At 39.2% G+C, this 13,306-nt stretch overlaps 1 protein-coding gene across 7 annotated transcripts in view; it reads left to right on the top strand.

The window, feature by feature from the left end:
• The first annotated feature begins 423 nt into the window (after window positions 1–423).
• LOC109409684 (uncharacterized) overlaps window positions 424–13,306 on the top strand; it is a 179,608-nt gene continuing 166,725 nt past the window's right edge. Inside the window, exons 1-2 of one of the 7 annotated variants that reach the window (XM_062854596.1) lie at window positions 424–830; window positions 2,756–3,041. In XM_062854596.1, the coding sequence (XP_062710580.1) occupies window positions 2,932–3,041 (110 nt within the window). In that variant the 5' untranslated portion in view covers window positions 424–830; window positions 2,756–2,931. Of the gene's footprint in view, window positions 831–2,755; window positions 3,042–13,306 lie in introns of those variants that run through there. The other 6 variants (XM_062854597.1, XM_062854613.1, XM_062854607.1 and 3 more) reach the window with 6 other exon arrangements.

Genomic DNA, 13,306 nt, shown 5'->3' on the forward strand with positions numbered 1-13,306 from the left:
CCCTCACTATTTCAGAATCTTCTACAATAATTAACGTTCCCAAGTCATATTAAGCACAAAAAACTCTAATCATTATACTAGTCAGAAGCGAGAAGCATGCCGAAATGTCGACACCATCCACGCCGCTCTGGAGAAAGGTGAAATATGGCTAAGTGTTACGCCCTTACAAAAATTTTAAGATTTTTTTTATACAAAACAGCTAATTGGCATTGGCCACACAGAATACGCCATTATGCTTTCAACGTAAAAAAAAACACCAACCTGCACGGAAGATTTTTTTATCAGAGCAGGCGCTAGGGTGTGGGAATTCCCACTGTCAAAGATACCCCCAGGTACGGTATGTTCTTTACATCTTATTCTCTCGGCGTCACCTGTGTCTGCCTATCGGTATGCAGGCGATGGAACGTGCCTTCATTCGATCGCCAGATCGTTCCGTCGTCTGAGGTGGTAACGTTTTTCGGCTTTTCCTACTAGTTTTTGCTATTGCTCCAAGCGAGGGCCAGTGCAAGTGCGATGGTGTCGCGTGGGATCATCTTCTTCAGTGCAGCAGTAATTCTCCTGGCGAAATCAACGACTCAACATCAATTCAACGTGCGCGCGAACCTTATTCATCAGCTGCTGTGACTGGGTCACCCAAATTCGCACAGTTTAGTGCTAATTGACCAAAATTGTCTGCGGTGACAATAAATGCCGCCGAGTGACGCTTTAGTAGTAACTACACGCAAAGCAATTGTAGCTGGTCGGTCGGTGGCGAAGACTTCGGGCGGTCTAGCTGGGCTCGGTTGGCCCAGTCGAATGCTGAAGAGGGAGGCACAATTTGTGTTTATCTTGTAGGTATTTTCGTTGGCCGTTTTTTGTGTGTGTACTTTTTTGTTGATGGCATATTTGCTGCATGGAAGACATACGAGCTTTTAGTTGTTATTCTGATATCCAAACTGTTATGACCGTGCGGTACAGATAGTGACAGTAGGCTGTGAAAAACACGCGAAACGAAGTGTAGGCAGTAGTAGACTGCGGCGCTACGAAGATCTATCGCGTGTCATCAAAGTGTCCGTTGGGGGCAGGCTTGACAGAAACTCCCTCGCGAGAAAATGAGGAAGCGATTTTGGCGATTTTCTGAAGAGTGAAATTAAAACTCAGAAATCACAACGCAAATCCTCAACAGCACCGAGCGCGAGCTTGCCGCGCAGCGAGGAGTTCGTCCAACACTCATAATTTCTTGTTGTGTTTCTCACGTCCACTCACACTCAAAAAGCTCTCGCGAGTTCCACTCCCATACAAAGAAAGACTCTCGAGGCGAAAATCGCACTCAAAAACCCGAAATAATCATCGACTCTTTTTTCGTTCCCCTCTTCCTCGCTCAGTTTTTATTGCCTCTCTGTTTGGGGTTCGTTCGCTCCCTCGCGACGAGGCAAAAGCAAAACACCGCTCTAGAGCATGTGGCAAAACTCTTTTGATTTCGAGGAGGATTATCAAGCCTGGTTGGGGGAGATAACGAAGATTCATGTGTTTAGGAAAGTTTCAGTTTTATATGAAGTTTGCGCGGTATTTGTGAGTGTAAGGAGATAAATTGGATATGGAAGTGATTGTAAATCTTATTAGCACAGCAAGAAAAGTTTCTACTGTTTGATTTGTTGATGATTTCAAAAGTGGTTCAGTGATGATGTGTACTGTATATATTCCAATGAAAATGTTTCATAATGGTCATTAGCTGCAGCTGGTTTTGTGTTGCAAAGAGTTCAATTAAATCCTTCATCAAAATGATCTCTCCTAAACAGTGTGCCAAGGTTTACAACAAACGAGACATGAGTATAATCTTCCAATCAAGATGGGTGTCAAATTGAAGGAAAAACACAAAAAGAGCAATCAGACACGAATGATGGTGAATATTGCTTGATGGCATGGAAGATCAGCTGGCAAAAAAGAACTGGAGAATTCATGGTTGTTCTGCTGGCTTTCCGGAACGGAATGCCTCCTCCAACAGCCCATTGGTGCTGCAACTATCGACGGTAGTGCACCTGAAGAAGCATAGTGTCCAAAAGCGACAGCTTTGGAAACCATTATAAAGTGAAATTGCTACAATTAACCTCGATTTTTCGTTTCGTCTGTTTTTGTTTTATAGTTAACGTTCGTTCGGTTGATGTGATTTCGTGTTTCGCGCATTTTGTCCGTTTAGAAGTGAATGCCACCACGCCGCGCGACATTGCATTTCCTACCATGCTGCCAGACACGAACTGACCGCGCGAACGGCGGTGTGAGACAATGTCATAATTGCTTAGCAAATCAACTGTGACTAGGCGCTTAGCTCACCGCGCGGTGGTGCCTTAATCACTTGTGCCGATAATAACAATTCAATTCATGTGTGCAGCAGGACGTGAGGAAATGTGCAGACATAAACATACATTGTCGAACGGTAGCCAAACGTTACTCAGTTTAATTCACTGTCATTCATTTCCCCAATTCCACCCAAACTCGAATGCCTTTTGCTTTCAATCGTATGCAGATGTGCCAGGAAGTTTCTGAAGTTATGGTGAATATATGACGAAGCCACACCTCAAATTTTCAAGAGCACGAGCTGAATGAACCAAACGACGGATTGCGCTGAAAAGTTGATCGATTGGTCACCACCGGGGTGTGATCAATCGATCAACTTTTCAGCGCAATCCGTGGTTTGGTTCATTCAGCTCGTGCTCTTGAAAATTTGAGGTATGGCTTCGTCATATAATGTCCTTATGCACCCGCCGATAATTGACAGAAAACATTCCAACCCGGTCAGTGTTCAGTGAATCAAAGTTACCGAAGGCAGCGTGCTGTTCTGTAGTGCATTCTTAAATCACAGCAGGCGGATTCCACCCATCATCAACAGCAACAACTGGGCAGCAGCTGCAGAAGTTACCGACAGTTTATCAGGCAGAGTTAAACCAAAACAAAATGCAAATCGAGTTGGCTGAGTTTAGTCAGAAGCTACAGGAGTACCGGGCCATCTTGGAACGGCTGCAGAGCGAGAAGCAATCGTACCAACAGAGACGGGAGCGACTGAGGTAAGTGTTACCAACAACATCAACTATCATCATCATTCAGCAGTTTTCCCTGGTAATGAAGTTTGGCCATAAATCACCACAATTGTTTACCTCTCACAGTGCACTTTGATTACTAAATTGTTTCGAAGTGTTTCCCAATTTGTTATTGTGCTGCAAAGATGTTATGAGATTTGGGTGGCCTTTTGGCAACATGAACCGTGGGACAATTATGCGTTGAACGTCAAGTACTTTGAGCAAAGAAAATAAACTCTGATCTGCTCATCAGGAAAATATGCTGAAAAGTATGGGATTCCAAACCATGCAGCTTGCAGTGGTGCGATTCTCCCAGAAAATAACATCATACGATGCAATGCTTTACAAGGAAATCGATGATTTTTCATAAGGGCCTAACTGACTTGATCGATTTCTCTTCGTCGACTCTCTCTTTCGCTAATAACTTGATCAAAACAAATAAAATCATTATTTTTGTTTCTATAGCAACTTGTAGTCGTCTTCTTCGCCTTTCAACCAAAAAATCTTTGGAAAACTCAATACACATTCTGTGATAACACAAAGAGAGGATCGATGAAGAGAACTCGGAAATGCCAGTTAGGCCCAAATGAAAAATCAGTGTCGAAATGTACCTGCATACACCTGAATATACCTATCTATCAAATATAGTTGATGTCAGGGCCTAGCCCAGCGCTCAAAAGATTTCAACTCTTTCCTCTTCTCTCTAAGTTAATCTATTGACAGATCGCTGTCCCCGGCAAATTTGGTTTTACCTGCGGCGCTTTTAATGTTCCAGATCAAAGCATTTATGCAAAAGTAGCTGTACCCGGAAAACTTTGCCTTGCCTACTGCGGTTTTTTGACGTTTCAAGTTTCTATCCAAGGCCATGCTTCCTTGGATAAAAACTTACAGATCAAAACTAAGATGACCAAAATCGGACCTTCCGTTCGCAAGTTATGCTCGGTGCCACGTATGCCACTGCATTTTTATATACAGGGTGTTAGGTTCCTGAGTGCAAACTTTTTAAAGGGTGATAGAGGACCATAAATGGAGAAAAAAATTGTTCTACGCATATGGTCAAATCTCAACCGTTACGTAGTTATTGAACTTCCCATGTTTATGACTCTTATTGCCCTAACTGGCAATAACTTGAAAATGGTCAAACTTATCGAAGGTTTTTTACCCTTATTCGAAAGATTATTGAAATTTCTAACAAATGGCATCTTTGAATCGATTGGTTTAGTTAAATAACTAAGTTTTCTAGAGCAAAATAGCTCAAAATAGTGAATTTTCAATGGTTTTTGTCAATTATCTTTGAAACATGCGTAATAAATTAAAATTATTTCTTTGGCAAAGTTGTGGCTCCTATTACACTGTACAGTTTGTTCTTTGACACCAAACTTCTATCTCTTATCGTTTTGTTGCAATTTCGATTTTAACATCGCATTTCAGATCATAAATTTGCAACTGTCATGGAAAGCACTTTTTTTTTTTTTTGTATTTATGTGTATTTTAACTTATGCTAATTCTACACTGGAAAGCACTTTTTTGCGCATTGTGCCGCACATTTAAATCAAAATTGCAAGAAAACGATAAGAGCTAGAAGTTTGGTGTCTAAAAACGAATTGTAGAGTGTAACAGGGGCCACAACTTTGCCAAAGAAAGAATTTTAATTTATTACGCATGTTTCAAAGATAAATGACAAAAACCAATAAAAATTCACTATTTTTAGCTATTTTGCTCAAGAAAACTTAGTCATTTAACTAAACCAATCGATTCAAAGATGCCATTTCTTAGAAACTTCAATAATCTTGCGAATAAGGGTATAAAAACTTCGATAAGTTTGACCATTTTCAAGTTATTGTCAGTTAAGGCAAAAAGAGTCATAAACATGGGAAGTTCAATAACTACGTAACGGTTGAGATTTGACCATATGCGTAGAACAATTTTTTTCTCCATTTATGGTCCTCTATCACCCTTTAAAAAGTTTGCACTCAGGAACCTAACACCCTGTATATAGAAGATAGAAGATGTATGAAAAATCTCTTTTCAAAAATTCTCTTAATTTTTTCGAGGGAGAACTGAATATGATAAATTTGGGTACGTGAGATTACTTATGGCAATCAAACACTATAACATAAAAAAAAAACTTCTAATCGATGTTTGCGGCTGATTTATTCTTCTTGTTCTTTCTAAAAATAAACAAGGGCACGTTCAATGCTTCCAGTGAACTTCGCTCTTTGAAGGAAGCACGACACTCGGCAACGGACTACCATGCAACAGCCGAAAACTAATCCTGACAGCTGCAAGGGGAAACGAACCTGCGCTTCTTAGCACGATGCGACTAAATGCTTGGTGACACTAGCCGCACGACCACAAAGCCAAACTTATAGGATACTAGACTCCTAGACTCCTACTACACGGCTTCCGTCTACACGGTCACCTATTACACGGATTCCTATTACACGGCCGTCCGTGTTGTGGGAATCACAGAGCTTATGGGATTTCGCCCAATTGGGGGTGTGAGCGAATATCTCAGGCGTATTACAAGATAGCACCATACTTTCTTTGGCAAAGTTGTAGTACTAGAATAAATCTACCACACAATGCCAACTATTATCCAATTAGTTGGCAATTTGGCCGATAGAGGCGCTATGTTGAAGTGGTTGCTATGTACACTCGCCAGTAGAAGCACTCATAAGTTATCACATGCGATATCTCTAGATCTACTTTATTTGGAATAATGCTGTCTTCGGCAAAGTTGTACAATGGGTCAACAACTATCTGGCGATTCAATAATTAGTTGGTTATTTCGCCGCTAGGTGGCGCTAGTTGTCAAGCAAAGCTTCAAACTCCGCTATCTCGAGATCCAGAGCAGATAGCAATGTGCCGTCTTCGGCAAAGTTCTTCAGGAAGTCAAGAGCAATCTGGTGGTTCAAGAATTAGTTGGTGATTTCGCCTCTAGGTGGCGCTAGTTGTCAAGTAAAGCTTCAAACTCCGCTATCTCGAGACCCAGAGCAGATAGAAAAGTGCCGTCTTCGGCAAAGTTCTTCAGGAAGTCAAGAGCAATCTGGTGGTACAACAATTAGTTGGTGATTTCGCCTCTAGGTGGCGCTAGTTGTCAAGTAAAGCTTCAAACTCCGCTATCTCGAGACCCAGAGCAGATAGAAAAGTGCCGTCTTCGGCATAGTTCTTCAGGAAATCAAGAGCAATCTGGTGGTTCAACAATTAGTTGATGATTTCGCCGCTAGGTGGCGCTAGTTGTCAAGTAAAGCTTCAAACTCCGCTATCTCGAGACCCAGAGCAGATAGAAAAGTGCCGTCTTCGGCAAAGTTCTTCAGGAAGTAAAGAGCAATCTGGTGATTTAATAATTAGTTGGTGATTTCGCCGCTAGGTGGCGCTAGTCGTGAAGTAAAATTTTAAACTTCTCTGGCTCGCTAGAGATTTATAGGAACCTTCCTTCGTGGATTCATTCAGATTTTTTTTTCGGCGACCCTAAAAAATCCCTCCAAAGATTATTTCAGGAGTTCCTATAAAAAGTCCTTCAGAAATTATTTCTTGACATTTCTCCAGGAATATCTTAAGAATGTCTCTTCTTGGAACTACTGCACAACATTCTCCAGTTTTCCAGAGTATTTCCGATTTCCGATGAAATGTTTTAAAGGATTCCTTCAGAAACTTCTTAATGATTTTATTCAGAAATTCCTCAAGGATGTTCTTTAAAAATGCCTTCAGCGAATTTCTCAGAAATTAATCCAGGATTTTTTTCCTTATTTTTTCCAAAAATTTCTCATGAAATTCTTCCAGAAATTCCTCCAAAGCCATTTCAGTAGTTTTTGTGGTGAATCTCAGGAATTCCCCCGAGGAATTTTTTAGAAGCTCCACCAACGATTGTTTCTGAAATTGTTTCAATGAAATTAAATCTCATCAGGAAATTTTAGGACATTTCTCGCGTTTAGTATCATACGGGCGTAACTACAATTATCGATTTCTCTTCATCGATTTTCTCTTTGGATTATTCCGGGCAATACGATCAATATTCGGATGATATCTCGGTGTGTTTCGATAAAGGACGACTAGGACTAGCATCTAAAACAACAAAAACAACCGAAAATGATTTGCCGGCCAAGTTATTAACCAAAGAGGAAATCGATGAAGAGAAATCGATCATTGTAGATACACCCGTATGATACTAAGCGCGAGATTTCTTTAGAAATTCTTTGCCCTCCAAGAATAACTCCTACATGTTTATGTAATTTTATGGACTACTTCTGTAAATATCTGTGGAGTAATATCTCAAAGAATTCCCGGAAGAATCTCCAAAGGAATCCCAGGACATATTTCTGAAAGAACCGCAGGAGGCATTCCAAAGAAAAACCTTCTAGGCATTTCTTTGGTAGCCCCTGACGATATTTTCTGAGAGACTACTTGGAAGGAAGTCATGGAAAAATGTTTGAGGTAATCTCTTAGTGATATTAACCCTCCAGCGCGTGCGCTATTGTAAAAAGAACAACAGCACCAAAAAACCTCGCTCGTTGTATTCAACATGCGCGTGGTGCAGTTTTGGTTGTTTGATGGCGCGCGTCCTGGAAGGTTAATAAAAAAAACCCTTTAACTACTGAAGGAGTCTTAAGTGATATTTCAGATGAAATACTTTAGTAGGCTTTAGATGAAATCCATAGAGTAATTTCTGAAAAAATCCTCGGAGAAATTTTTGAATAAACTGTTTATCTAATTTCTGAAGATTATGTGAAAGAATCAGGCGTGGGGCAAATTTATCGCACAGAACGTAAGCAATTTAATGACGTAAATTTATAGATCTTAAGACTTATTAATACGTCATTCTTGTAAAATTGAATTCAATGAGACGTAAACAATTTGTGAATCGTGCATCATTACGTTACATATGGCGAAAAATTCAGTTAAATGTAAAAAAAAATGACGTCACTTGAGCATTTATGGAAAATTTATGGAAGAACTTAAAACACCTCTAAAAAAATATTTGATTTTTTTTTTAAGAATCCTTGGAAAATTTTTTGCAAGAATGCTGGACTTTTTATTTTCTAAAAATAAAACCCTGTTAGAATGTCAGGAATCTATGGATGGTTTTCTGAAAAAAAAAAATCCCTGGAAAAATGTCTTAAATAATCCATGAGTTTCTCAAGCATGGAGTTGTTTTAGAAGAATTTATGATGAAATTTCTGGAGGGTACTGTATAGGAATTTCTGAAGGTTGCATGGAATATATGCCTTGAATAATGTCATTCGTAAATTGCCATAAACATCTCCCAAGAGATAAACAAAAGATATGTAGGAGGATATGTTTGTGAACAAAATTAGATGACCGCTAAGATTTTTTTTGATAATTAGTTATGGACTACAAAAGAGATTTGCCTAGTACTTGAAATTGAATAAGTGAGGATCAAAAAAAATAAAAATAAATAAAAGTAAATCAAATGAAGATGTTACAAAAGATATACCTAACTAGAAGAATTCCAGAAATATACATCTAATATGCAGAAGAAACAACAATAGAAATTGTTTAAAAATTGCTATCAGGTTATCAGGTTCGTAAAGTGTTGGCGAGAAAAAATCTTTGTCGTTTTCTCTTCGGCATGGGAAATTTGGGTCGGCGGCGTGGAAAAATATGAACAGCGGCGCGCCGAGTCAATTTAACTGGAGGCGGTGGCGTGGAAAAATCGTCGGCGACGGCGGCGCGGCGCGGCGGTGCACACGTCTAGTGGTAAGAATCCACAGGTGACCCCTAATTCATAGTGTTATGCGGCTTTATGCATACCGTGCCAAGAAATGAATGGTAGGGGGTCTAATAAATTACCTAACCGCAAACGAAGCCTGTGGAGAATTAGGGCGTCCTCCACAGTATTACGCCTTTACTGCGCTAACCGGAGCAACAGTGTAGTGGACCTTGCGTTTCTCCGAGATAATCAGTTGTCATTCTTAAGTTTCAAATTTGAGGCTAAATAAGGGCGGGATTATTCTAATGTTGTAAATTAGCTCACATTATTACCTATATGGTTCCACTTAATGCGTTTTTCAACTGAAATTGCAGCTTTACTTGACAACTCGCGCCACCTAGCGGCGGAATCACCAACAAATTGTTGCGCTACTATATTGCTCTTGACTTCCTGAAGAACTTTGCCGAAGACGACATTTTTCTATCTACTCTGGATATCGAGATAGCGGAGTTTGAAAATTTATTTGACAACTAGCGCCACCTAGCGGCGAAATCACCAACTAATTGTTGAACCACCAGATTGCTCTTGACTTCCTGAAGAACTTTGCCGAAGACGGCACTTTTCTATCTGCTCTGGATTTCTAGATAGCGGAGTTTGAAGCTTTACTTGACAACTAGCGCCACCTAGAGGCGAAATCACCAACTAATTCTTGAACCACCAGATTGCTCTTGACTTCCTGAAGAACTTTGCCGAAGACGGCACATTGCTATCTGCTCTGGATCTCGAGATAGCGGAGTTTGAAGCTTTGCTTGACAACTAGCGCCACCTAGCGGCGAAATCACCAACTAATTATTGAATCGCCAGATAGTTGTTGACCTTAACTTTGCCGAAGACAGCATTATTCCAAATAAAGTAGATCTAGAGATATCGCATGTGATAACTTATGAGTGCTTCTACTGGCGAGTGTACATAGCAACCACTTCAACATAGCGCCTCTATCGGCCAAATTGCCAACTAATTGGATAATAGTTGGCATTGTGTGGTAGATTTATTCTAGTACTACAACTTTGCCAAAGAAAGTATGGTGCTATCTTGTAATACGCCTGAGATATTCGCTCACACCCCCAATTAGGCGAAATCCCATAAGCTCTGTGTTTCCCACAACACGGATTCCTACTGCACCCCCGAACCAACCGTGTAGTAGGAGTCTAGACTGTACGTCTAAACTGAAATAAGGCCTGCTTCTCAGAATATTTAGTGTTATATGAGCACTTCCAATTACATATTCTTCATGAGTGTTCCATGAGCAGTGAGCACAGTGCTTGGTTCCACTAACGCACATGGTTTGCTTCTTTTCACAATCCAAATCTGTTTTGTATGGAATTAGATAAACATCTTTCTACACATCTCTACGCATTCAGGGGACGAAGACGGTCAAATGGTTTCGAAGATTCTCCTCCTAATTATAAGATAAGATAATGCAATTTTTTTCACTTTTGACGTCTCTAAACAGGCATGGAATCTCTGTGAGTGAAGAGTAGTCTGCAGTCTCCATCAGTAATTCCACCATGCTTTATTTGAGGATTTTTTCAATAATTCCTTAAAAGGTTGCTTCAGGAATATCTCCAGGGATTTCTTTAAAAAAAATCTGTCTGAAATTGCATAAGTATTTTTCCAAGGATTGTTCCAGAAGTTTCCCCATGAATTCCTTCGAGGGTTCTTGCAAAAAAACATCCAAGATTTCATTCGAAATTGTTTTACACGCTTTAGAAATTTCTCCAGGGATTTCAGAATTTCAGAAGTTTCACTAGGAAGAGAATCCTATTTCACAAAAAGTTCTTATAAAAAATCTTACATAGATTGCTTCAGAAATTCCTCCTTGATTTTTTAAAAGAAATTCCTTCCTTCTTAACAAATTTGTTCAGAGATTCCATCAGAAATTTTTCTAGATATTTATTTGGAGGAATTTCTGAAGGATTCGATGAACATTATTCTAAATAATCCACCAATAAGGATTATTATAGAATAATTTTCTTTGAATTCTTTAGAAATTCTTCCAGAGAGGCTTTCTGGAAGTTTTAAATAAATTCCTCCAGAACTTTCTTCAAATGCTTCACGTAAAATTTTACGTAAATGTCATAAGAATTCCCTCCAAGGGTTCTATTTGTAATTTGAATATTTTCTCCAGAGATTGCCGCAGAAATTTCATTAGGGTGATACGGGAAACAGTGTTAATTTTGGTATTTTCTAACTCTTTCATCGTCATTACCCTCGAAACTTTCATTCGGTGGATTGATCGAACTGAAAACCTAGTCGATTGTTCATCGCATGTAAATATACAAATGATCAATTTCCCAACCCATTATATGTAGTAGAGCTCGAGATTTGCATCCTCAAAGTCTGAAAGCAAGGATTGATGATTCTGGTAATGCCCCATAAAGCCTTAAGGGATCCTTCAGGAATTGAAAAAAAAAAGAATCTTCCATATATTGCATCAGATATTCCTCTTAGAATTTTTGTAGAATTTGTTTAACGAATACGGAACTCTTGGAGCAATTCTTGGAAGAAAACCCAAAAAAAGTTCTTGTAGGATAAATTCTTTGAGAAGTCTCCGACGGAACTCCTCGAGGAATTCCAGAAAAAAAAACTCCTAGAGTAAACGAAAGGAACTCCTGAAGGAATCTCAGGTAGAACTCTTGGAAAAATTCCATATGACACTCCTAGAGGAATTCTCAAAATGCTGAATTGTAAAAGAAACTCCCTCAAGTATTATATAAGGGTTTCTTTCTTGAGGAATCCCATGCTTCCTCCAGGATCAGAGATACTCCTGGTGGATCTTCTTCTGAGATTCTATCAGGAGTATCTTCCGAAATTCCTACCAAGATTCTTCCAGGAACTTCTTCCGAGATTTTCCAAGTATTTCAAACAAGACTCCTCTAGGTATTCCTTCTGTGATTATATCAGAAGTTGTTCCTATGACTCCTCAAAGAGCTACGTCTGGGATTCTTCCTTTTGAGGATCCCTTCTTTTGAGATCCTGAGGATTCCACCAGGAATTCGTTCATGAGTTTCTTCAAAAGTTGCGGATTCCTTCAAGATTTTCTTCAGAAGCTTCTTCTGGAATTCCCCCAAGAGATGCTTTTTGGATTCCTCTAGAAGTTCCTTCTAGAATTTCTCAATGTGTTCCATTTGGGTTTTGTTCTTTTGAAGATTTCTTCTAAACTTACTCCAAAAGTTGTTTCTGAGATCCCTCCAGAAGTTTTTTATCGGTTCCTCCCGAGATTCCTCCAGGATTTCTAACCAGGACTTTCTTCTGGTAATTATTATGGAATTTTGTCTTAGATTCGTCCAAGTGTTCTTCAGTGATTCCCCCAGGAGTTGATCCCAAGATTCATCTTGGAGTTTCTTCTGTAATTCCTTCAGCAATCCTTTTTGGGATGCCCTTGTGATTCCTCCAGGAGTTTCTTCTGGAAAATCCTAATGATTTTTTTTTTCAATATTCCTCTTAAAACTCCTTCCGAGGATTCTCCAGGACCCATTTTTTTGGATTCCTCAAGGAATATCTTCACTGACTCATCTTTCTCGCCAAGAATTTAATCCGGATTTTTTTCCGGAATTCCTTCAGAAGTTCTTTCTGGATTGCTTGAAGAAATCATTCCGGGACTCCTTAAGAAATTTCTCCCCAGATTTCTTCAGAAATATGTATCTTCTCAGATGCTTTAAGAACTACTCGTACGTTTCCTACCAGAATTTTCTCAGAATTCCTTAGAGTTCCATCCTCGACTCCTCGAGGACTTTCTTGTGATATTTCTCAAGGACTTCGTTTAGTTATTCATCCTACAAGTCCTTCCGGGATTTCTCCAAGAACTTCTTTTGGGCTTCATGGAGTTTTTTTCTGTAATTTCCAGAATGGAAATGATGGTGGAATTACAATGCCTTATTATCACCCAAATTATGATCTCAGGTACCTGTGAGAATATGTTTTGTACTGACGCACACTTAATCAGTTTCAGCTTCTTCGGATTGTTTTTTCTATGATGAGAAAAAAATCAGATTCACGTCATTTCTACAAAAATATGCACTTGCGATTATACAGTTCCACTGGTCTTATTTTGTTTACTGAATAATGATCGTTCAGATTTGAATTAAATCATCCAAATCATGTTTGTTAAGGCGCATTACTGAAGTCATTTCCATGGGGGTGTTCCCAGTGAAGAGTGCTGAAGCTTGATAACCTTGAGTAACCAGCTCTGATTTTAACATGACAGCACTGTTTATGATATGCACGTTCTTATATCAATTGTATTAAACGTATTTGGAGGCTAAGTTCTGGTTCCTCATTCAGAGTTGTGGTTGTGATTATGATTGTATTTCAATACGATAACATTCATTGGATTGTTATTGAAAAGCATAAACTAATTTTCTGAAAAGCAGAAAACTTAGAAACAAATTCAGATGATCTTTTGGTTGTATTCCGTGCGACGATGTATTTTTCAAGTGAGATTCTTAAAAATTCGCGATCATATTTCATTCAAAAAGCCATGAACACTTATTCTTTTTTATGAATTTTTCAAGAAATT

The sequence above is a fragment of the Aedes albopictus genome, chromosome 2 (assembly GCF_035046485.1).
Source record: "Aedes albopictus strain Foshan chromosome 2, AalbF5, whole genome shotgun sequence".
Taxonomy (NCBI): Eukaryota; Metazoa; Arthropoda; class Insecta; order Diptera; family Culicidae; genus Aedes; species Aedes albopictus.